The 25,497-nt window shown below is 45.3% G+C and overlaps 1 protein-coding gene across 1 annotated transcript in view; it reads right to left on the bottom strand.

Moving 5' to 3' along the window:
* LOC110195965 (dpy-19 like C-mannosyltransferase 1) overlaps positions 1–13,949 on the bottom strand; it is a 118,554-nt gene extending 104,605 nt beyond the window's left edge. Inside the window, exon 1 of the mRNA XM_020968925.2 lies at positions 13,461–13,949. Within this exon, the coding sequence (XP_020824584.1) occupies positions 13,461–13,755 (295 nt within the window). The 5' untranslated portion in view covers positions 13,756–13,949. The remainder of the gene's footprint in view (positions 1–13,460) is intronic.
* Positions 13,950–25,497: the final 11,548 nt, after the last annotated feature.

Below are 25,497 nucleotides of genomic sequence, written 5' to 3' on the forward strand. Positions count from 1 at the left end.
ATGTTTATAAGCGAGCAAGAGCAGAAGTACTGAAACTGTGGCAAGTACTTTTTAAGAAAATATCATGGTTTAAAATGCTAACTGAAAAGATGCTTCACAGGAGGAAAACAGATCCGCATAATCCATCGAGAACGACATCATGCATAAAACCTATCAAGGCTCCTTACATTCAGCAAGCTGGGCTTTTTTTTCCTCTTGTTCTCACTGACCAACTATTTCAACCATAAGGCAACTGGATTTCAGCCAAACTGTTGTCTGTCCTTGAATATCAAAATGTTTTATGCTCATTCTTTAATTTATAAAATTGAGAAGGAATCTCAGCTAGTAACAGTAATTTGACATCAATGGTAGATAAAATGTTCATTTACATAAAGTAATTCAGAATGTGGTGCTGCAGAAAATATCACTTCCAAGAAGGAGAAAAAAATCAAAAACTGAGATTCACAAATACAAAACAGAGACTGACAGACTGGGCAAAAGGTTTTCAGAAGGAGAATGATTGACACAATTAGTGTAAGTCAGAAATGCGATGCCACTGTTAAGGGATATATGATACTAGACATATCAAAACTATACAATTCCAAAAACTTGAGTTAATTTTCTCATCACTCGTAGCACTGGCAATAATCTTTCCACAGAAACATATTCATTTGTGGGCCCCACACTTTGAAAGCTATGAATCAAGCTCTTGAAGAACAGGGTCTGGCCTCTTCTGAAACAGGGCTTTCCACACAGTAGATACACAATAAGGTATTTGTTTAAAATTTTTTAAAAACAATCAGGAGAGGGCAGCTAGGTGGCGCAGTGGATAGAGCACTGGCCCTGGAATCAGGAGGACCTGAGTTCAAATACGGCCTCGGACACATAACACTTACTAGCTGTGTGACCCTGGGCAAGTCACTTAACCCCCATTGCCCAACCAAAAAAAAAAAATCAGGAGACCTGGTCTCTGTCACATTGACTCTGATCCAGCCATGCTCTATGCCTCCATTTCCCCAACTGTAAAATAAAGAGATTAGACCAGATGACCACTAACATCCCTTTCAGTTCTATAGATCTAATTTCTACCAAGTTGTAGAGAAGAACAAAGATGATAAAGCATAAGAAAAAAAAGGAAAAGTTAAAAGTGGAATTAATTTGCAATCTGCAAATCCTGAAAACACTTCTCTTTACCAAAAAGGGTTACTGAATGTAGAAAGAATTCTGTGGAGAATTACAATCTTGAAATGCTTTTAAAAGTCACTCATCATCTATTTACTATTAAAGACAGAACAAAAGCATACAAACAGCAAAATAAAGATAATAGTCTAGAAATGAAATAAGCTTAGTACTTATTGGTATTAAAAAATTACTAACTACCAGGAAAAGATAAATTCAAAAATGTTTGTTTGGTTTGTCTTTGACATTTCCGGGACTGAAGAACTTCATTAAGAAAACCATGATGAAGGATTGAAAATGAATGACCTGGGGAGCTAAGAAGGTAGAGTAACAGGGGTTACTCCCCCCAACAACACTCCACACATCTAGAAAATAGATCAGATCAAGTCTGGATGGAATCACAATGTCATTTTCTAGCCCAGTCAGCAAAGAGAGACAGAGGTCTATGGGCACTAGTGATGAGGTCTAGCCAGGGGTACAGAGCATTCTGGCACAGGGAGAGGCTATACACCAGAGAATAAAGATGCTCCACACCCAAGAGTCTGACCTTGTCCAGGAACAAGCACAGACTGGCAGCTGTTACTACCCAATTCCAGGTCTCAGATCCATGGAAGACAGAGGAGGGAATCTGTGTCTACGAACTGGGTTCCAGGGGAAAGAGCAGTCATGGGTCCTAAACTGTGTACTGAGCAAGGAGTAAGTTCAGAAGCCAGCATTAGATGGGCGGCTCCAAGCCTAGAAGCATATCCCAAGATCTCCGGTCCAGCCTCCTGCTCAGTCTGAAGCCTAGAGTGGGATGAACCAGGGCAGGAAAGCCTACAACACCAAAGGGAGGCCTGCAGATCTGTGCCTCTGAATCAGCGGCACTTTCTAGCTGCTACGCAGTGGCCATGTCCAGCAGTGGGCTCAAACTCAGACCCCAACCCAGGTCAGAGACTCGAAGAACTCAGACTGGAGACTCAGAGGCTGCCCATAATCAGACTATGTGGGGGGCACTAAAAGCCTGCAGGTCTCCAGACTTAGCTGTCCCTGATATTCTGAAATAATACATCACTCAAATGCCAAAGACAGCTCAGATGTTGCCTCCAGAAGTAAGAAGACTCCAACCTAAAGAGAACCCCAATACAAAGTCAGAGGGCAGGGAAGCAGGCTTGGAAGAATGAGCAAACAAACAAAGGATCCCACTATTAAAAGATATGGAACAAAGCTGACTAGAATTCCTAGAGGAATTGAAGCAAAAACTTAAAAAAAGAGTTTAGAAAATGCTTGTATAAATGAAATGAGAGCAGTTGAGGTAAAAAAAAAACTGCACAAGAAATGAAAGCTATGAAAGAAATAACTGGAAAGAGAATTAACAGCTTAGTACAAAAATCTTACCCAAGCAACAAACACCCGACCAAGCATACCAAAGAGAAGAAAAAGGCCCCAGGAGACACCAAGATATGTATTAAAAAAAATGCAGTCAAAAGCTAAAAAGAAAAAAAGAAAAAGAAAAACCCACAAGGTATTTCAAAGCAAAAAGAAGAGGCCAAGTAGAGATCATTTAAGAATCAGTGGCCTGACAGCCATCACAAAAAAAAAAAAAGGTAAGGGGAAAAAGCCTACATGTATTTCAAGGAATCATAAAAGAAAATTATTTCTTAGAACTAGAGGGCAAAATTCCAGCAGGGGAAGAAAAACCACATCACTTATTGAGAAAAACTGCCATATGAAAAGTCCTAGAAATATTCTCAAAATTCAGAGCTTCCAGGTCAAAGAAAGATGCTATAAGCAGCCAAGGGAAAAGAATGCCAATGTCAAGGAGCCCCAGTCAGGATCACACAAGATTTAGCAGCCACCACTCTAAAGGAACAGAGAGCCTAGAATACAACATTCTAAAAGACAATGGATAATGGCTTACAAGCAAGAATAATGCTACCCAGCAAAGCTGAGTATAATTCTCTGAGGAGGAAATAGATGTTTAATAAGAAGACATAGGGCTTCCAAACAATTCTGATAAAAAGGCCATGGCTGTGTAGAAACTTTGAAGGGCAAACACAGGAGTTAAGAGAAATGTAAAAAGGTACATTAAATAACAACCATAAGGGATTAAATAAGGACAAACTGTTTACATTCTAACATGAGAAGATGATACACATGTCCCCTGAGAACCTTATCACCATCACGAATCATAAAGGTATTAAAAAGACAGAGGGCCTGGGAGTGGTTCTGTTATGTTTTGGTGATCTTAAAAGATGAACGGAAAGGAAAGGGACAAGGAAGATACTGAGGGAGGGTGCAAAGGAAAGATGGGGAAAACTACTGCACACAATATGCAAACAAGGAAGGAGAGGTTGGGGGAGCAACTGACACTTGAACCACAGATCTGAACTGGTCAAAGGAGAAAAGAATTCATACACATACATACACACACATACACACACACACACACACACACACACACACACACACACACACACACACACACAGAGCTGGATACAGATTTATATGTCATTAAACAGGGAAATAAAAGAGAAGGGAATAACAGGTAGATCAGATTAAGGGAAAGATTAGTCCTAAAAAATACTATGATTGCGTACAAAAATATTTATAGAAACTCTTTTTTGCAACAGCAAAGGATTGGAAAGCGAGGGGGTTACCCATCAACTGAGTAAAGTCTGAAAAGCAGTGGTATATGAATGTGACAGAATACCACTGTGCTATGGATGACTTGTATGAACTGACAAAGAAGAAAGTGAGCAGAGCCAGGAGAACACGTAATAAAATAACAGCACTATTATAAAGACAAATAACTCAGAGACTTTGGAACTCTGATCGACAATGCAGTGATTAAGCATGATCCCAGAAGACTCATGCTGAAACATGCTACTCACCTACTTCCTGATAGAGACGTGATGGGCTCAGAGTGCAGATTAAGACTTTTTTTTGGCCCTGGTCGATGTAGGAACTTGTTTTGCTTGACTGTACATGTTTATAACAATGATTTTATTTTTCTTCCTTTTTCATTTGGAGAAAGGGGAGGTATTAGGAAGAAAACTCCAGTTTTTATTGATTTATGAAAGATAAAACTTAATTTTTAAAAAAGAGTGATGAAGGAGAAAGTTAACCAAATGACAAATACCCTAAGAAGGAGTAAATAGCTTCCATGATTCTTAGCGTTAACTTATTGAACAACATAATGCTGAGGCAAAGGTGCTTATAAATAAACACAGTAGGTTTTTGGAACTTAACAAATAGCATGAACTTATACCAACAGATAGCTCCTAATGGTAAAAAATTTGGTATGTGGTAGGCAAATCCATATGCATAATTAAAATTCTTTCTGTTTAACTAGAGACTGACATCAGATTCTTGGTTAAAAATAAAATAAGGTCGTTTTTTCAAGCTGTATATTTAATAGTGTCCATGTTCTTGCATAAATTAAGCATATGACATAGTTATATGAGCATCCATTACTATCACAAACTCCAACCAGTTCTGTCTCTTACTAAGAACTTCTTACTCAACCAAAAATTTACTTTGAAAGACAAAAATGGCTAACTAATTTGGGAATGTTTTAAAAACCAAATTTCCTATCCTACCTAAATTACAGATATAGTCTTATAGTCAGCACGCTTGCTAATAGTCCAATACAATATTTTAAAAGCAAATTAGTACTGTTATCTATATTTTTTAAGTCACTTAACCCACCCCCTTTATCATTCCTTTCCCTTCTTGATTTCTCTGCCTCCCCATTTATACTTTTATTTATATCTCATAATTTATGTCTTCTTTCTTCCTGTCCACTTTCCCAATTCCTTCTACCCCACCCTTCAGCTCTTTCCATTCCCACCCCTCCCCTTTCTTCCTTCCCTGCCCTTAACATCCCTAGTTGAGGCCCCCAATCATCTCTCCTTGTTACTGTGGCTGTGGTTTCTCCTTTGCTCTCAAAGAGGACCAATGACATCTCCTGAATGAACTACTGAGATCTCCTCTTCACCATCTCCTACCTGTCTCTCCCCACTCCAGTGTTTTGTCCACAGGGCTGCCGGTGATTTGGCTAAAGCCTAAGTCTGACCATATACATCTCCCCACTATTCAATCTCCAGTGGCTCTGTTACCTCTTAAGGTCAAGTAGAAACTCCTCGTTTCTTCTAGTTTGACATTTAAAACTCTTCTAAAACGGGTCCCTTCTTATCTTCCCAGTCCCCTTGCATACATACTGCTTCCCTCCACACAGTGTGGCCTCCAGGCCTCCTGGCTGTTCCTCAGAGCCCACACCTGGTCTCTCATACCCATGGCTTTTCACAGGCTGTTACCCGTGTTACAAATGCTCTCTTAGTTTCCGGCTAAGTCAAAAGCATTGGCTACCTTCTTCAAGATGCAGTTAGTCAAGAGGCCTTTCCTGATCCCTCCAGCTGCTAGCAGCTTCCCTCTGTGAGTCTTACACAGACATATGTGTACATGTTGATAATATGTACATGTTATCTCCCCCACAGAATGTAAGCTCCCTGAGGTCAAGGACTTTCTGTATATTCTTATTGATTGATTGATTCCTTGTATTGAGGCCAACAAAACTTTGATTGCCAAAATGCATTAGAGAACATTAGCTAGCCCTGTTCATTACTTACTTGTGTGTGTGTGTGTGTGTGTGTGTGTGTGTATGTATGTTATTTAGGGCTTTTAAAATTACAAATGTTATCCTTGTAAATGAATTAACTACTTTCTAGAAATGTATCAGGGGAAATGGTAATTCCTCAAAACAAGGCTCCTGGTGTGTCTCTTCCCTCAGGGCCAATCCCTGGGCACCGGCAAAGCCAGTGACCAAAGAAAATTCTTTAAGATACTCCTGCTTTGCTTATGTCACTGATTGAAATTTCATTATTTTGCATTGTATCTTACATTGCTAAGAAGGCCTCTTCCTGATTCCAGAATTGTGCCAATACTCATTTCAGCCCAACTGAGGTAGTGTGTGTGTAGCATCCTAGCTCATAAAGATAACATATTTTGGCATTTTATGCAGCAATCAGAGAGATGAGCTTTCTGATTCTAAGCTGGTCATCCCATTCAGCCAACCATTGCCCTAGAAGCCCTAGCAACCAGGACACTTACAGGTCTCTACTGAGCCACAGATAGGAAAGCTCATGAGTCATCTCGAGAGGTGACTGCTAAGGCTATCACCAAGTGTGCATAACCCCCCCACCTCAGCTAACCCCAGAGGTGCCGAGGCACTTCTCTCCTCCCACCTTGCCCCCATCTGCTGGCTGATCTAAAGTTACACCCCTCTGTGCTGTTCCCATTCTGTAGCTGGTAGAAAGTTATGACTGGTGCAAGCCCCATGAGACTTGCCCCCCAATCTTCCACCAGCCATTTAGCCCTCTTCACTACTAGCTGATTTGAGACAGTAGACTGCTCAGATGACAGTGGAGACCCAACTAGACTCAGTGGCAAGCATCCAACCTGAAGAGCTCCCATCTCATCTCTACCCTTCCCTAGACTTCTACTGGTTACAAAGAACATCCCTCAATAAATCTCACAAGGATCCTTCAGTTCTATTTTTTCAGCCTGTTTTTTTCATCCCTGGGTATAGTGGTTAGTTCATCACACAACCATTTAGAAAGCAATTGCTTCTAAATGTAGGAAGTAATCACAATAGAAGAACCTGATCAATTCCCTTTACAAGTACTTTCTATACACCCCAAAGGAGCCCCAACTCACTTAGAAAATGGAAGAGGGCCTTCACTTAACCCCACATTTCTTCATCTCAGTGCTTATGCGTCTCTTACTGAATCATAGAAATTTAGAGCTGGAAGGGCCTTAAAGATCATTTAGTCAGTTAATGAGCATTTATTAAGCCTTTCCTACATATAAGGCACTGTGCTATTTAACAATAAATAAATGCTAGATAGAGTCTAACACCCTCATTCTACAGAAGGGAAGTCACCTATCTAACATCACAGAAGTACTGGGAGAAATAGAACTAAATCCCAGGCCTTCAGACCCAAGGTCTCTGTTTTTTCTACCCCATCATCCTGATGCCCTTATAAGAGGTCTAGAGCTGCTGGGTTAAACTTTAAGGAACCCTAGATACTGCCTGCATGAACTGCTTTTCAAGCATGTACCTTATTATGTAACTGTCACTACTTCCATATAAAACTATTTCAAAATGAAGACAAATACTTTTTTCACAAAAAAAGGCTTCAGTATTTCAAAAGATGCCTAATTTCATCAGTAAATACTGTGCTCACCCCGCTCCTTCTCACTTGCTAAGAAAACTTAATCACTCCAGGGGCCAACCTTTGGATGATAAATCCCTTCAAATTTAATTAAGCTGGTCCTCCAAATACAAGCCCAATTCATCACAGGGCCTGTTGCCCAAGCCTTTCCAATTCTTTAGGACTTGAGAGCATGGGTTCCTCTGGTATAGATTTCAAAAAGCCAGGATCCCTCCTGTGCTACAGTGAAGCCAGGGAGGTGGACTTCTGGGGAGAAATCCTTGGCCAAGAAATACTATGTCAAGTTGTCCAAGAGGGTTTGGCAATGCCAGGCAGAAGTTGATTACAGTGACTGCTGCCTAACAATGCAATGGCTACTCAGTGCCCAAAGTGCCCAAGGATAAGCCTTGGTCAATGTAGTGAAGACGCTATTCCTACAGGCTAAAAAGTTGTTAAGGTCTCTTCTAACTCTCAGGTTCTAAGATTCTCTTCATCATAATCCCTGAAAAGAGTCTAAAGAGCTTTGAATACAGTCCAAGCAATGATGTGATGAATACAGAGGGTCGTCTACTCTAGTGCCCATTTCCAGTGGATACAAATTTGCCAGACTACATCCCTTCTAACACCCATGAAGTGCAGCTCAGGCACTTGCCCTGCTCTGCTCACTCAATGTTCTTAAATATCGGCTTCGAATTCTGCTCCAGGATCACAGAGACACAAAAAAGAAGTCATCATCTGCTGGCCAGAGGTCAGTGAGTAACCTCTGATCAGCTCGACTCAAGCTCCATGAACTCTCATCCTTGTGGAAGGGCGGAAGAGAAAGCGAGACATTTTGTAAAGCAGCATTAAATACCAAGTATCTCTGTAGGGCACAATTTCCATCTAAGCTCTAGGCAGCCATCTGAAAGGATGAAGCAATTCCCAGAAGCTCCCTTCTCTGCCCCATGCAGATCCTCCCTCAGGGCATCTCGTATCAGGAGTTGATCCACCATTCCTCCAGGCACTTGATACCTGTGAAGATGGCAGGCAAGCAAAGCCCACCAGAGAATATGGCCCAGGGGCCCGGGGGCACTGTCCCTTCTCTCCCCTTGGAATGAGCTCATATTTTCCTGGGCTAAACCAGTGATTTTGTTGGCATATCTAACTCCTGGGAAGCTACCTCCTTCTACTGAAGACTGGGGCCCAGCAGGAGAAGTGACTCTGCCAGGGCCCAAAGGCAGTAGGTTGTCAAGTGTATAACACGCAACTGCAGATATTCAGGGAGAATGTACGTCGTTAGGTCACTTCAGCGTTATTTATAAACAGTCAACAACATCGCCAAGTACCCAGAAAGAGCTAGCAGGGTGACTGCCGGCCATTGGCAATGACCTCTGAAGGACTGTGGGACTGGAGATGGGGAAATGCCCTTCTTCTCCAAAAAAGGCTAAGAGTTGAACAGGCAAACTACAGACCCAGGTATCTGCCTCTTACTCCTCGTACAATCTCAGAATAAATTAGTAAAGAGATTGTTTATGAACATCTGAAAAAGGAAGCCAGGACCACCAAGAGCCAGCAGAGGCTCATTAAGAATAAGTCATGCCACACGAATGCACTGTTGCTGGAGTTGCATACTGATCCAACCATCCTGGAGAGCAATTTGGAACTATGTCCAACAGGCTAAAATAAACCATGCATGCTCTTTGATCCAGCAATACCACTACTAAGTCTACACTCCAAAGAGATCAAAAAACTAAAGGGAAAAGGACCTACTTGTACAAAAATATTTATAGCAGCTCTTTTTGTGGTGGCTAAGAGCTGGAAATCAAGAAGATACCCATCAGTTGGGGAATGGCTAAGCAAGCTGTGATATAAGATTGTGATGGAATATTATTGTGCTATAAGAAATGACATGGGGGCAGCTAGGTGGTACAGTGGGTAGAGTACCAGCCCTGGAGTCAGGAGGACCTGAGTTCAAATCTGGCTTCACACACTTACTAGCTGTGTGACCCTGGGCAAGTCACTTAACCCTAATTGCCTAAAAAAAAAAAATGACATGCTGGATGATTTCAGAAAAACCTGAAAAGACTTACATGAACTGAAGCCAAGTGAAGTGAACAGAACCAGGAGAATGACTTAGCTCTTCTCAGCATTACAATGATCCAAGACAATCCCAAAAGACTGATGATGAAGCATACTATCCACCTCTAGAGAAAGAACTGATATTGTCTGAATACAGACTGCAGCTATTTTTCACTTTCTTTCTTTCTTTTATTCTTTTTGTTCTTGTTGTTCAAGTTTTCCTATACAAAATGACTAGCATGGAAATGTTTGACATGATTGCACATGTAAAACCTGAATCAGACTGTTTACCATCTCAGGAAACAGGGAGGAAAATGAAGGAGGGATAGAATTTGGAACTCAGAACTTTAAAAAAAAGTTAAAAATTGTTTTAACATACAATTGGGGGGAAAATAACATTAAAAAAAGAAGAAGAAGAAGAATCAGTCATGCCAGACTAAGCTCATTTCTTTCTGACACACTAACGAGTAGATCAGGAGGATGTTGAGGGCACAGAATATGAAGCTTCAGCAAAGATCTCTCAGGAAAATCTTGTGTATGAAGAGCTAGATGAGAGCCCAGTCAGGAGATTCAGAACTGGTGGGATGGTTGACTCCGATACCCAGAAGAGTCTTCAATGGGTCAATGTCCACTTGGAATGTCTCCAGTGGTCAGCTCCAGGAATTTGTGGGGACTCTGTACTTTTCCACATATTTATCAGTGATCTGGACTAAATAAAGACACAGCGGGCCTTCTTATCAAATCTGCCAAGAACAGGAAGGTAGGAGGGATTGATGACGTCCTGAGTGGCAGTCATGACTACAAAGTTCTCTCCTGGCTTCATATACTCTAGCTCACTCCAGCCTTGGAATCAGCACGTTAGAAGCACGGTCTTTCCACAGGGCCTGTCCCTCAGAGAGGAGGGTGCCCAGCCTGCCAGCTCTCCTTCCTCCCCTTGATGTGGAGAACATGTGCTGCATTCCAGCTGGCCTTCACCAAGCCCCAGAACTTTTGTCTCCTCTCCCCTCCTTTTTTTCAGGTTCCTTTTATACGTAGTCTTCCCTCGTTACCATATATGCCGCTTGGCAGCAGGGCTGGTCTTTCTTCCTACTAAAAGTGTACTCTCAGCACTTAGCACAGTACCTGGCACATAGTACGGGCATAAGTAAAGCTCCAGAGCTGATTTATGGATTGAAAGGATCTCCAGAGGTTAAAATAATAGGCTGAATCTACTAAAATGAAATAGGGAAAAAATGTATAATCCTATGACTGGGTTCAATAATCCAACTTCACAAGCAAAAGATGAGGAAGGCAATGCTAAACAAGTGTCTGTGAAGAGAAGATTTAAGGAGAATATGGTAGTTGTCTGAGTATCAGAAGTACTGTTGTACAGAGAATTCTGTTCTGCTTGGTCCTAGAAGACACAGCTCGAATAAATGGGCAGAAGCCACAAAGAGACTTTTAAAGAAACAGAACAGTCTAGAAGTAAAATGCATGGCATCCTCTCTCTCCCTAGGGGTCTTCCAGTAAAGGCTGGATGACCACTTACTTGTCCAGACAGGCTGGACTAAGTGGGCTCCAGGATGCCCCCCGCATCTCAGATTCAGTGATCTGACCTATCCTTCAAAAAGGGAAGACTCACACAAAATATGCAGGAAGAGAAGAAACATATTTTTCAGCAAAATATGATATAATTTTCTACAATTTACATCAAGGTATGACTCCTTGAATGAAGTAGATTGCTGCCTTTAATGATAAAGTGAGTGAAACAGCACAGGTACAGAAGTTCTTTGTGTCTGCAGAACGGCCTCTTAAATATAGGAATTCATCCTGTCATCAGTTTTCAAATTAATATTATATATTTACTTTAATTGGCTAAAATAAATTTACCTAAGAAGCACAGGGAGTTAACCATTCAGTTATAGTTTCTCACATTCCAAGTTTCTTTGAAGTTTTCCTAATGGGGGGGTAGAAGTGTAATTAAATAAAATTTTCTCTAGTTTAAAAAAAAAAAACACCTTATGGGACAACTTGAAGTGGGTTTCTTTCCCCACTGCACCTCCAGAAATGTTTGTGGCTGATTAATCCCTAATGAGACTAAAGTGATAGATCTTATCTTGAGGGGACTGAACCTCTGAGGAAGTTCCTTCTCAATCTACAACTCTGCCTCTCTGAGGGGCACTTTGTTGTGTCCCATAGCCCTGACTTCATCTCTGACTCCAATCCTTTAGTGCCTAAATGGTCTTTGGGAGGAAAGACAGTTGAATTAGCAGCACTATCCAAAAAAGACAGTATTAGGCTGGTAAAGGAAATCACTATCAATTTATCATTTAACTTTGAAAATTTTGCTGTTTTACCACCTGAATAAAAATTCCATCTTGATTTAGTTAGGCTTCCCCCCTAAAAGTTGGACAATTGGACAAAATATTTTAACAATGAAGAAAAACTACTTATGGAGCATTAAAAGTAGGGTTTTTTGTTTGTTTAAAACCAACCACTAAATCATTTAAAAGCTTACTCACTTTCTGTACTGACATTCTGTGGTTTCTTTGGACTATTCCCATGTTTTAAGAGAAACAGGAACTGTAGCAAGTACTGCTCGAGAGTCCCAAGACCTGGATTTGAATGTAAACACTGAAGCTTGCTACTAGTGTGGCCTTGGGCAAGTCGCTAGGCCACAGTTTCCTCACTTGTAAAAAAAACAGAAATAGGACTAAAATGATCCCCCCACTCTAAATCCTCAGCTTCCGCATAGACATAGGCAGGCAAGCTGACATCGAGACTCTTTTAAATCAGACTGGCTGGGAGGCTCAAGCATTTATGAACTCAGGGAGGGCTAGGAGGATACAAAAACAAGAACCAAGAAAGAAACAATTTCTTTTCTCCTGGCGCTTACATTGTGTCAGGGGCGACAATATGAACACGTGTAAGTAAGTATCCACAGAACAAATACAGTATAAACTACAAAGCAGCAATAAGGGCTGGACGGTGCTAGCCTGGAAGGGGCGGGGGGAGGCGAGGAAGGGACCAGGAGAGGCTTTCTCGGAGCTGCACCCCGAAAGAAAGGTCAGGAGGGAGCACCATCCTCCTGGGGTGCGGGGCAGTAGTCGGGGAAGACTCGGAGAGGAGACGGCGTGGAGAGAAGTAGCTAGCGCTGCGGGGCTGGCAGAGGAGAGCAGAGAGTTCAGGAACCTCGGTTTCCTCAGTAAAGGAGGAAGTGAAGACGGCTGAACGAGAGAAGTCTCTCAGTGCCCCCGAAAAAGCACAAAGGAAAGAGCGCTGGCTCTGGAGAAGGACCTGGGTTCAAATCCCACCTCTGACACCCTAGGGCAAATCAATTCAGCTGCAAAGCCTCAGTTTCCTCAGTCATCGAATCGTTTATTAAGCGCCCACTATAAAACGAAAGCGTTGGTTTACGTGACCTCGGCGGTCCCCACAGTCTCCAGCTGCCTAATTTCAAGAAGTTACACAGGAGCTGCGGACGGGCATTCGTGGAGAGCGTTTGCACATCGGGATCCCCCACTCGGACCAACTCTGAAATCAGCTCTAAGCCGACTGTCCTGCGCAGTTACGAGCCGTTGACCCGCACTCGGGGGGAGAATGGGCACGGCGGGAGAGCCCCCGACCCTGACAAGCTCTATTAGATGGGGAGGGGGTGGGGGGAGAACGCACCGCCTCCGAAGTGCCCCCCAGCCCCGGATCCCGCTACGCAGACGAAACCCCAAGTTCCTCCGCCCCTCCCCCCGCCCTGTAGAACTGAACCCGCGCTCTGGGGAAAGCAGAGCCGCCCGGGGCGGTCTCGGACCCGGCGGCCGGGACCTCCGGGGCCAGCTTTGGGGGGATCCTGGGGGCCACGGGGAGAGAAGAAGGGAAACAGAAAGAGGAGGGTCAACATCGTTCCCGGCCAGGAAGGAGCCCCGCGGTACCCGCCCCGCCCGGTCTAAGTACAATTAGTCGGCGCCGCGGGGCCCAGGCACGCCGGGGAGGCGGGGGTCACGCCGGGGCCGGCTCCCAACTTGGCGCGCCCCGCCCGGCCCCGCCCCCAGCCCCGCCCCCACCCGGCCCGCTCACCGAGCAGCAGCGTGGTCCACGTCCGGCCCCGGCCCCCCGCCGGGCGCTGGCCCAGCCGCGCGCGGAGCCCCGCCGACAGGCGGGACAGGAGGCTGCGTGAGGGGTGCGCGGGCTCGGGCCGCTGCCCCCTCCTGCCGGGCCGCCGCCCGCCGCTGGGGGGCGCCGCCGGGAGCACGCGGCCGCCGGGCAGCTCGAGCTCGGGCTCGCCGGCGCCCACGGCCCGGCGCGGCTGCGGGGAGGCGCGGGGGGGAGCGGCCGCCGCCTCTCGGTGCTTGCTCCGCGCCTGCACGACCATCTTCTCATAGTCCTCGCCCGCCTCGGACGGACGCCGCCGGGACGGGCGCGGCGAGCCTCCCTCGGGCGGCGCCGCGGCCAGCGCGCCCCCTCTCCCTCCGAGCGAGCGGCGAACTGGCCGCCCGCCGGGCTGCGAGCGAGCGAGCTGGCAGGCAGGCGGACGGACTGACTGACTGACGGACTGACGGAGCGCGGGCGGGATCAGCGGGACCCGCGGGGCGCGAGCCGGGAAGAGGACGCGCCACGCCGATTGGCCAGCGCTGCAGCCGGGGCGGGGCCGCGCTCGGAGCCACGCCCCCGACGGCTCGCAGCTGTCCCGGCGGCGGGGCCTCTGGTTGTCAGGGCGACGCGAGAACGCTGGGGAGGAGGGGCGGCCGGAGGGAGAGGGAGGAGTCGCCGGGCGCCCACCGCCCGCGCGCGAGCGCGCGCACTTGCCTCCCGACCCTCTCCCCGCCTGCCGCGGGCGCGCGCACTTCCGGGATCGGAGCGCTCCCTCCCCGCGGCCCCGCGCTTCCTCGCCTCTGCCCCACGTGGACGCCGGCCGTGGTCCGCGGGGTCCCCCTCCCGGGGACCGAGTGCAGCGAGAGCGAGGTTCCGGCCTGCCCTCGGGAGCTCGGCGCCCCCTCCTCTCCCCGGCCTCGTGCGTTTACCAAGTTCACCCCCATTCCCTCGGGGAGGGGCCCGGGCAGGGTCGGGTTCGCTCCTGGCGACCGGCACCCTGGAGGAGGACAGGGAGAGGCAACCAGGCTCGGAGGCGGGAGACCCGCGTTCCAGGCTTCCTCTTACTCCGGGGGCTGCCCCGAACCTCTCCGAGCCTCAGTTTCCTCCCCAGGAGGCGAAGCAGCTGCACCAAGCAAAGGGCCAGGGGTCGGGAAGACTCATCTTAGTGAGGTCAAGTCTGGCCTGACTTTTCCTAGCCGTGTCACCCTGGGCGAGTCACTTCACTCTCAGTTTTCTCATCTGTAAAATGAGCTGGAGAAGGAAATGGCAGACCGCTCCAGTATCTGCCAAGAAAACCAAGCACGACTGAAACGGCTCAAGGATACCCAGGAAGGGCTCGTGCCCCTGCCCTCCCAGGGTCCTGGGTGAGGATCACGAGGGAAAGCCCCGGTTAGCGCTGCCACGAGTGTGAGCACAGGAAGGCGGGAGCTCGGGTTTTCTTGACCCCTAGACCCAGAGTAATCTACGACTTTTAACACTCGTGGAAATTCAGTCACAATTGGCTTTCAAATCTGGGAGTTTGACATCACCAACAAAGACTGAAAACACCATGAGCAGAGAAATACTCAAGTCGTAAGGAAAAGTTTGATGGAAGAGGAAATCAAAATGAAGGACTGAGTGGAAGAGCTTCCAGCAGTTTTCAGAGGGAGCACCAGCTGTTTCAGATGTTGGGGGTCAGCATTCTTCTTATGTCTACAAACATGCCCGGGGGCTCCCACCCCAACAAGAACTCCTCCCCAGCCCCCAGCGCTCTCCCCCTTTCCCTTCTCTCTCCTCCCTTGCTCATCCAAACTCCTTGAAAAAGCCGTCTAAAATGAACGAGTTAGAAACGCTTGAGAGCTCTTACAAACATTCCAGAGAACCAATGATTAGGAATTCTACCTCCCTTCTAGGGGGAAAAGCGGATGGATGGACTGACAGGCAGAAACACTAGGTGTGGACTTGGCCAACTCCGGGATTTGTTTTGCTTCTCCTGCTCATCAGGGTTGGGTTGGGTTTTGGGGTGGGGGGTGTAGAAGAGGTGAGAGGAAGAGAAAATAAATACGGATGGAAAAATAAGCAGCATAAAACAGGTGCCTCAACTTCCTTTCCTCTTTTAAGTCGGTGCAAGCTGTCTTCAACCTCACTAAACTGAAGCCACCAACGGTCATCTTTGCTTTCTTCACCCCTCCACTGCATTTGACACTGCTGACCTCCTCCTCCTCCTCCTCTCTGCATCTTTTTTCCATCTGCCTGTGTCTTCCGAGCTTTTGTTTCTGATTCCTCATCCATGTAACTCCCATTACTGTGGTATCTCAAAGCTCTGGCTTGCTTACCTTTTCTATTATTACTCTTACCCTTGGTGACCCAATCATCTCTCAGGGCTTCTATCTGCACAAACCCTCAGGCAGATTCCCCTCCTCTCTCCCCACCAGCCACAGTCCTGATTCAGACCTTCATCACCTCCCTCCTGGACTACTAGAGATGTCTCCCTACCTCCAGACTCTCTTCTTTCCACCCAGCTGCCACCACAGCCTCATCCCATCACGCCCCTATCCAGCAAATTCCAACCAGTCAGACCTAGGCCCTGCTCCAATCCCACCTGGCTGTTTTAATGCTTTACCTCGGCGTCTTGGAATCTCTGGTTTCCTTCAGGACTCAGCCCAAATACCACGTTCTTCACGAAGCCCTTTCCAGGCCCTTCCCAAAATGACTTGGTATTCATTGTGTGTTATTTCTGAATATATTTGTATCTGGATACATCTCTGTCGTTAAATGTAAGCTCCTTGAGGACTGTTTCCTCCTTGTCTTTGCATCCTCAATGCTTCTCAGAATGTCAGACACATAAACACTTAATGCTTTTTGACCGATTGTTTTTCCTTTACAGTGTTATGAGGGCTTTTTAAGAGATGGCTAAGCTGTTCCATCTGTGGCTTCCAGATAATGGTCCAGCTTCCTTCTCCCTCTCCCTCCTTCTTTTCTCTCTGCCCGCTCCCTCTCTCTCTCTCTCTCTCTCTCTTTCCACCTCTTTCTCCCCACCGCCAGCCCTGTCCTGCCCACCAGCAACACCCTTCGGCCAGTGGGGAGCAGGGAGGGGTGGGTCAGCTGGCTTCTGTTCCTTCCACTAGGTTAGGTGAGTGTGACTCTGCTGGTTCCTCGTCAGTTTCTGGTTCAGGAGTTGAAAAGCGTCTTCCTTCGGCAGCTATTCTGCCTGCAAACAACCACCAGAAATAGGAAGCCGTGATGACTCCAGCTCTTTTCCCTTTGCAAGCATGTTACCCAGAGAATCTGGACTGGTAGAAATCATCGGGAAGATACGCAATGCTCAACTTCAGGCAAAGGTCCAACACGAGCTTGTTGACGTGCTTCAGTGGGAATGCAGAACAAGGAATGACTGGAGATTGCCTCATGGTAGTCTTTGTGATTGGATCTGGGATCTTTCTGATGATTACTCTCATAATTGGAACTATTTACACTTCAAGAAGATGCTCTGGTTTATAGAGGCCACTAGAAATCCCCAAAGAAATAGGACTTGATCATATTTACCACGGATCAGACGGACTACATTAGGGAATCGCCTCTGTTTGGTTATGCCTGGCCATGACTAGGCCTATTAATCTTGTCCAGATTTGGAGAACGAGTAACAGCCACTGAAAACCAATCTGTCTCAAGGAGACCATACAGAAAGTACCAACATCAAAATATTCAGAGCAGCCATTTTTGAAAAACTTTCTGTGTTAGCAAAGAACTAGAAACAGAGTGAATGCCCATTACTGAACTGGCATAGGAATACAAAGCAATATCACAATTAGAAATAGTGACTATGAGGAATTATAAGAAATGTGGGAAGTATCAACTGAGGCAGAGCAAAGAAAGCAGAACCAGGATAATATACACAATACCTACAACAATGTAAATGAAAACCTCATAGCTACAAGGGACCGTAGAGGCCGTCTAGTGCCTTCCCTCCATTGTACAGATGAGCATGCTGAGGGTCAGAAAAGGTACATTTGTCCAAGGCCAACATAAGCCAAGATGTACACTCACTTGGGTCACCCTGACCTACTTCACTACACTCCCTCTTATGAGCTCTCACTACCTGGACTAGCCAAGTCCTGGGAATCAGAGTGCTAAGAAACACCAAAGGGGAAATTCACCTGTCTTCTCTTGAAGTGTGGCTAAGCCAGTATAACTTAATCTGAATGAACCTATACTGTTTCCTAGTGATCACTGATTGAGTCAATGAATATTTGATTGGCCTTAAAAACTATTTTTTTTTAATTTAAGAATTATTAGTGCATTTTGTTCTGACCCAGTACAAACTAACAATACTGACCGGTATAGATATCTCATCAGGTACTGTTAGTCACTGTGTAGCTTATTTTGCTTGTCTTTTTCTCTGTTACAAAGAAGGGTTGGATGAGAGGAAAATAACTGTAGTGTTCAACAATAAAAGTTTCATTTTTTTAATAAAAAAAATATCGATTGTTTTGTTGGAAGGAATTATAAGGTAGGTTATTGGTTGGGAAGTGACTCATCCTATCAGTAGTTTGGTACGGTATTGATTTTTTTGTTTAAAAAATTAAACAACTGAACTAAAAATAGGAGTAAAGAAAATCACCAGGTATTTATCGAGTTAACAAGCACTATGAACTATCATTATGAGTTTAGAATATGCCATTTGTTTCCATCCTGTCAGATGTTAAGGGCTTATTCTTTTTTTTTTTTAACATTAATTGTTTAATAATCAAGTAATGTAGAAGAAAAACAGAGAAGTTTAAAGACAGTAGTAGAGAGTAGAGCGTACAACTGCTTCTTAGGGTAAGCTTTGTGAGTATTTTACTTTCTTGAAGCTTCAAACTGAATTACGTTTCGATCCCTTCAGATTTCACGTAGGGCCAGTGTACAAGATTTCCTGTCATTTAGTGTTTCAAAAGTGGAAATGCTTTTCTTTTTACTTATGAAAGATTTAAAGAACCTCATCAGTTTGTTGTTTTAAGTGACCCCCTATGTCACAATCCTGTCTCACAACCTCAGTATTTCAATTTAAAAAGGTTTTCTGACACTTACAGAGATTCTGGAGTTTTCACGATACTTCTGCATACTAATTTCTTTCCATCTATAAGGTCAATCAGATTTTTCTCAATCCACAGAAAAGGCCTGTATCCTAAAAAGATTCTACCTTTCAGCAATGAATTCTCAATTTCCAACATTATCTTATGTTTTCAAGATAGCAAAATCCCCTTACAAAGATGGCTGTTTTGAAACATTTGAGAGTCTGGGCCAGAAGTTTTAAATCTGCCAACTATATAAAGGGTCACTAAACTCTTGTGGAAATCCAGGCTGGAACCACCCATCACAAACAATGTTATGACTATCAGGTCACTGTCAATATACAATAAAAAATATGCCAAGTAAGGATTTATTCTTTATCTTATGTTATTAACTTAAAATTTATATACTGCTTTAGTTTGCAAAGCACTTCACATATATTACCTCACTTTATCCCCACAACAACCCTGGGCTGCTATTACCCCAATTTTACAGATGAAACTGAGGCACGTGGAGGTTAAGGGACTTGTCCAGGGGTCACATAGCTAGCAAGTGTGTGAAGCAGGATTTGAATTCAAGTCTTCTGGCTTCAAATTCAGCACCCAATAAACTATGCCATGCAGCTGCCCTATGTGTTTGATTGTTTTTGTGAGTGGTTATTAAGTTTATAATTTGAAAAGGTTTTTCCACGTGTCTCCTCTCCTCCCCGACTCCCCTGACATCCACCTTTTCCTAAAGGCCAGAGGCCACGGAATGGGTCTTTGGGATTCAAGAACGGTGCTCTTCTGCTTCCCCTCATCTCCCTTTAGGCAGCTCCAGTGTGGCTACCCTGACTTACCTCCGCTGCCGACAGTCCCCCACGCCCCACCTGCCAAATCAAAGTGATTTACCTCACATATATTTTGTGTGTACCTACTTCTGTCCATGTGGTCTCCCCCAATGGACTATGATCTCACTGAGGGCTGGGGGGGGGGCTTGGATTTTGTCTCTATGTCCCCATCACACTACACAATGCCTGGCATGTGGTAAATAATAAATGTGTATTGATCTATTGATTAAAATAATATCAAAAAAGAAAAATGCCCAATTCATTAGATTCATTGTCCATTCTTCTTCTTCAAAGAGGAAACTTATGCTGGGCATTTTGTTCCCACATCTGGAGCAGGAGCTGTGGGACAAGGACAGGACAATGAACCTGGGGTAGGTTGAAAGTAGAGATAGGTGAGGAATGAGGGAGGAATGGAGAGAGAGGTCAGGGCCTTTATTGAGCCTCCTCCTCACTCTAGACAGTATTGGACAATAGTAGGGAATATAAATCAAGAGAAAAAGCAGCTGAAGAGAGGGGAGAGGGAGAGGGAGGAAGGGAAGGAGACAGAGACAAAGGGAAACAGAGAGAGAACCACAAGAATCCCTCTTTCCTCCTCATCCCACCTGTTTAGAATGGTCCTCCCTTCCTCCTCTCTCCCCTTTTCTAACAGCTGCTCATCTTGCCCCTACCGCCATCAGAATTTTTCCCTGATCTCCATTTCCCATTATTCTCTCCCTCTCCCTCTCCCTCTCCCTCTCTCTTTCTCTCTCTCTCACACACACACACATACACACACACTTTTCTGTAGGGGTAGGAGGGTAGACCTGTGTGGCTCATTTTGGATGTGGAATCAATGCTCTTCACTGGCACAGACAGGCAGCTCAGCTGTAATAAAGTCTTAAAGAATTTCCTAGGGCATTGAAAAGTATATGAGAGAGACAGAATCTGAATTAAGGATTCTTCCAGACTCCAAGGCAGGCCTTTTATCCACTACACCACGTCAAGTTTCATATCTAAATATGCATGAGAAAAGGGGGGAAAAAAGAATTCAGGAGAAAATAACTACAAAATCAGAAGGAAAATGTATGTAAATTCTATCTCTTTCTATTGACCTATCTAGAAAATAAAGTCACAGAAAATGGGAGGGAAAAATCCATAACTAGGGCAAGGCAACTGGGGCTCTGCCATAGGACACTGAAATTATGAGCACTTACACTCCTTCAGCAGTAGAAACAATTCATCTTGGCTCACATTTAGCAAAAATAATGAGTTAAAATCGGAAGCTACCAGATGGCATACATCCTCCCTTTTCCTCCTCCATCCCAAGATGATCGCCTCCTCAGCCTGCCCTGGTGATATTCCCAATGGCAGCCTCCAAGTGTCACTGGAAGATCTGTCTCTGCCCACCTTGTTCCAACTGCCAGAATCAGAATTGCTATGGTGGAGGCAAGTTTGCCAAACCACTGATTCTTTTTCTGCAGCCCCTTCTAAATAGCCCAGTTAGCCAGTGAGGAGGCTTTAGGGAACAAGACATTGCCAGAAACTTTTTTTTTTCTCCTGGAGTACCAGAGCATGAGAAACTTTGCAGGAAAGCAGCCAAAGAAGAGCCTCGGGGAATTTGAAGGAAATAGAAAACAATCTAGGATTAGGAGGCTATGAACTGTACATTTACCCAACACTGCTCAGAGCAGCAAAGGTATAGGCCTCTTTCTTGCTCTCTGTCTCTCTGTCTCTGTCTCTCTCTCTCTTTTTTTTTTTTTTTGGTAGTCAACAATGGTGACTGCTGAAGAAACAACCAAAAAAAAAATACAGGGCCAGACAAGTCATGTGAGCCTCAAAGAGAGAATGTTTCATAAATGATGAACAAAGGTGTATTTTCTCCTAGGTTTTAGGAAAATGGGTTGCCCATAAGCACCAGGAAGGAACACATCCTCTGTGTCCTGTCTAGTATTGTGTTCTGAGTGGTAATGAAACACTCACCTTACATGGAGCAACTCGCCTCAGGCCACTAACTCTTGCCCCTTCTGCTGGGGGCCTCCTAGTACATTATGGGACTGTCCTGTCATGGTGAATCACAGGTCTTCTGCACAGAGACGTCTCTGGAGCACACTTAGCCCCGATGCCCATTTGGGATCACAGGCTCAGAGTGACTGTGCAGAGAACCAATTCTGTTCTTGCCAGGGGCGGGAGGAGATTCATTTGCCCATCCCTGGTTAAGGACTGGAGAGCCTCCTTGAGAGGTTTACAGCAGGCTGCTCTCCAAGCTATGAATAAGGCAAGTGCAAAATAAAAAGGAACCAAACAAAAATAGGATGAGATGCTAGCTTGGGAAGGAAGGGAAGAGGCCTACAAGGAGGCCTTGGTGGTACAGGGCAGAGGAGGTTGACTTATCAGGGCGGTGGTTAAACAGAGGGTGGAAAGTGAATGTGTGGGAACATTCTCGGGTCACAGGGCGTTGACAAAGGGCAGCTCTGCAGTTAGGAAAAGCTGGGTTCCGTCCTGGTCGTGTGGCTCCAGACACAGAACAATGGTGGAGCATGCTTCTCAGCTTTTGGCAGAAGAGAATGGAGCATTCATTTCCAGAAAAGGCCAATATGTTGGTTTGTTTTGCTTGAAGTTGTACTTAAATGTTAGTTCAGGTGGGGAGGAGGGAAGAGAACCATCACTAGGCAGTGGAGGTGATATTAAAAAAAAAAGCATCAATAAAGCATTTTTTAAAAGCAGTCTAAGGTGTCAGTGACATTAAGCTCAGTGCTTTCCTGCCACGCTCCACTCCCCTAAATGAGAAGAGAATAGAGCTAGTGCACAAGCTGCTGGGATGTTCTACGTTCATCAGTACAGGGACCTCCAGAGAAGCACCTGAGCATTCCTTTAGATGGGCAGTAAAAACAGCCCGATTAGAAGGAAAGCAGAAAATCAGGGAAAATATTTATGGCCAGCTTCTCTGATAACAGCCTCATATCTCAAATGCATAGAACACAGAGTCAAATTTATAAGAATATGAATCATATCCCAATTGATAAATGGTCAAAGGATATGAACAAGCAGTTTTTGGAAGAAGAAATCAAAGCTATATATGTGAAAAAATGCTTTAAAATCATTACTGAATAGAGAAAATGCAAATTCAAATAACTCTGAGGTACCATCTCACACCTATCATGATACAAGAGGAAAGTGACAAAGCCTGCAGAGAATATGGAAAAATTGGGACACAAATATACTGTTGGTGGAATTGCAAACTATCTTTGTAAACCACTTTGAGAGCAATTTGCAATTATGTCCAAAGAGTTAGAAAACTATGTATACCCTTTGACAGAGCAGGTCTGCAACCCAAGGTGATCAGGGAAAAGGAAAGGAGCCTCTATGTCCTAAAATATTTATAGCAGCTCTCTTTGTGGTGGCAAAGAACTAGAAATTGAGGGAATGCCCATCAGCTGGGGAATGGCTCCAGGGGTGGGGAACCTTCGGTCTCAAGGCCACACATGGCCCTCTAGATCAAGTTCAGCCCTTTGACTGAATCCAAACCTCACAGACCCCTGGAAACAAAGTGTGGTGTGTGACTGTCATGGAATACTACTGTGCTAGAAGACATGATGAACTGGCTGGTTTTAGAAAAACACGGAAAGACTTGTATGGACTAATGCAGAGTGAAACTACTAGAACCAAGGGAACATTGTATACAGTAACAGTCATATTGTGGAAAGAATAACTGTGAGTGACGAAGCTTTTCAAAGCAAAGGACTTAGGAAGAAAGCACGCTCCATCCCCAGAGAAAGAGCTGATCTATGGCAGTCTGTGTGTACTGGGTGGTTCCACAGGTGTATCTATATCAAATGCTGGCCTTCTCTAATGTGGGGCTGGGAGGGAGGAAGACAACTTGGAGCTCAACATGTAACCCTAAATAAATTTAATTAATTAATTAAAAAGAAACAAAGAACAGCCCAAGCTGGAGACTGTATCTATTTCAGATCAAAGAAAACCACTAAAGGAGCTGACCAATGACAGCCATGTAGTTCAGGAGGTTATGGTTTGGTTCTGGACCCTTCTTCAGTGCCCACACAGAATCACAGCTGGCAAGGACCTCTACTGCCTTCAGGTCTTACCCCTACCTGAAAAGGAATCCTATCTACAACACCCCTGAAAAGCGGCCACGCATCCTCTCCCCTAAGAGCACTAACGTGACCACCTTCACCTGCCTCCAAAGGCATCCCGTTCACTTTGGGGCAGCTCTGATCGTAAGAAGCTTCCCTGCCATTGAGCACAAGCCTGACTAAAGATCCTTACTCAGCACTCCAGGTTCCCAACACCGTGACTACAGCCCTCTCCCTCACATGACAGCTAGGCTGATCACCTGAAGACCCTTTAGGACCATAGACATCCAAAGATAAGCCAAATCAAGTCAACATGCTTTTATTTAGCACCTGCTGTGTTCCACATATTATATGTGGAAGGCCAAAAACAAAGAAAACCTTCCCTGCAGTTTAACGGGGAGACAAGATGCAAGCAGCTATGCACAAACAAGACAAGAGACAGGGACTTCTGAGATTACATTAGTCCAACCTCCTCATTTTCCAGATGAGGAAACTTCTAATGACTCACCCAGGGTAGTCAGCAGCAGATTTGGGAACTGAAGCCCAGGCTTCCAACTCTAGATGCCGTGTTCTTTCCACTCGGCCTCCATTCTTTTCCCTACCTTTATCCAAAGCCTACCCTCCCTTCAAAGGCAAGGGTAGATCCCCACTCTTTCTCAGGATCTCTCCCCTTCCTTTGGATTCTGATAGGATGTCCTGGGCAGCTAACAAGCAGTAAAGCCAGGTTTTGAGCCCAGATACTTCTGTTCACATTGTGTCTCCTTTCTCATCCTTCATTTCATCTTGCTTGTATTTCACAGTAGGCATTTTTATACTAAGGAAATCAAAAGTCTTATCCTGTGTTTTTTATTTTTGTTTTCGGTCCAGCTAGACTCTCAGTTTCCTGAAGTCAGAAGTCCTGTGAACAGCTGGGGTGAAACAAGAGGGAGCCCTGGGCTTTGTCCTCAGGAGAGCTCTAGGCCTGAATACGTGAGCTTTGAGCACGGGGCTAATACTAGATCCTTGCACTGTCTGCCTCACAATGTGGCCATGAGGAAAACGCCTGACAAGCATAAAGCACTAAAGAAACGTGAGTTGTTACTGTGCTGCTGACGGGCTTCCCCCTTGGAAGGAGGATGAAAGTGAGCTGCAGAGACTTTGGGGCCTGGGGGCATGTAACTGGCTCTGGTCTACTAACCCCAGGGTGGACAGCAGGCTCACTGACAGGCTGTGGTTGTACAAAAGCAAAGAGGGACCTGCTTATCCTCCCTTTCGATGGGACCTCTGCTCTTGGTTGGACTCCTTTGCCGACAGCACCCAGTGAGAAACAATGCCCTATGAGCAGAGCCCTTTTCCTTCAAGGCCAACATGTGGCCTGTGTGTTAGGTAAAGATTGAGCTGAAAGTCGGGAGAACAATCCATTTGGGCATCCAGGCCCTGGGGAACACAGGAAGTCCAGTGAGTCAAGTCCAGGCTGGGTTTTGAGGAAACCCCAGAACTGATGACTCCAGAAGCAGCTTTAGGGACCCAGTCCAACAGAAGCTGAGACAAAAACTTCTCAACCTAGACTTGGTGGAAAGTGTTGGAAGTCTTACCCCCGGAGACCAAGGTGGCATGGGGGAAGAGTACACTATGCTGGGGGGATTGCTAATGCTGTCTCTTTAAATTAAGTACCCCTTTGTCAAAGGTAACTGATTTGTGAGTGGCTGAATGAAACTTAGGCCCTAGTGACTGGCAGCTAACCACAGGGAACACACCCAGAACATAGGCTAGAACCAGTAGCACTAACAAAAAATACTCCTAGAACCCTGAAGGGCTAATACAGCAGCCTGGCTCTGGAACAGTGAGCCCAGAAATGCTTGCTATATTATCATCATGCTTTTCTAGCCCTTCCACAGCACCCAACTGCTGGATTAATATCGGTTCCATTGACTGGGCGGCTAGGTGGCACCATGGTGCACAGAGAGCCTGGCCCAGAGTCAGAGAGACTCCCTCAGTTCAAATCTGGCCCCAGACACTTACTAGCTGCATGAGCCTGGACAAGTCATTTAACGCTGTTTGCCTCAGTTTCCTTATCTGTAAAGTGAGCTGGAGAAGGAAACGGCAATCCACT

This window comes from Phascolarctos cinereus, unplaced genomic scaffold (genome assembly GCF_003287225.1).
Source record: "Phascolarctos cinereus isolate Bilbo 61053 unplaced genomic scaffold, phaCin_HiC Scaffold_4;HRSCAF=312, whole genome shotgun sequence".
Classification (NCBI taxonomy): Eukaryota; Metazoa; Chordata; class Mammalia; order Diprotodontia; family Phascolarctidae; genus Phascolarctos; species Phascolarctos cinereus.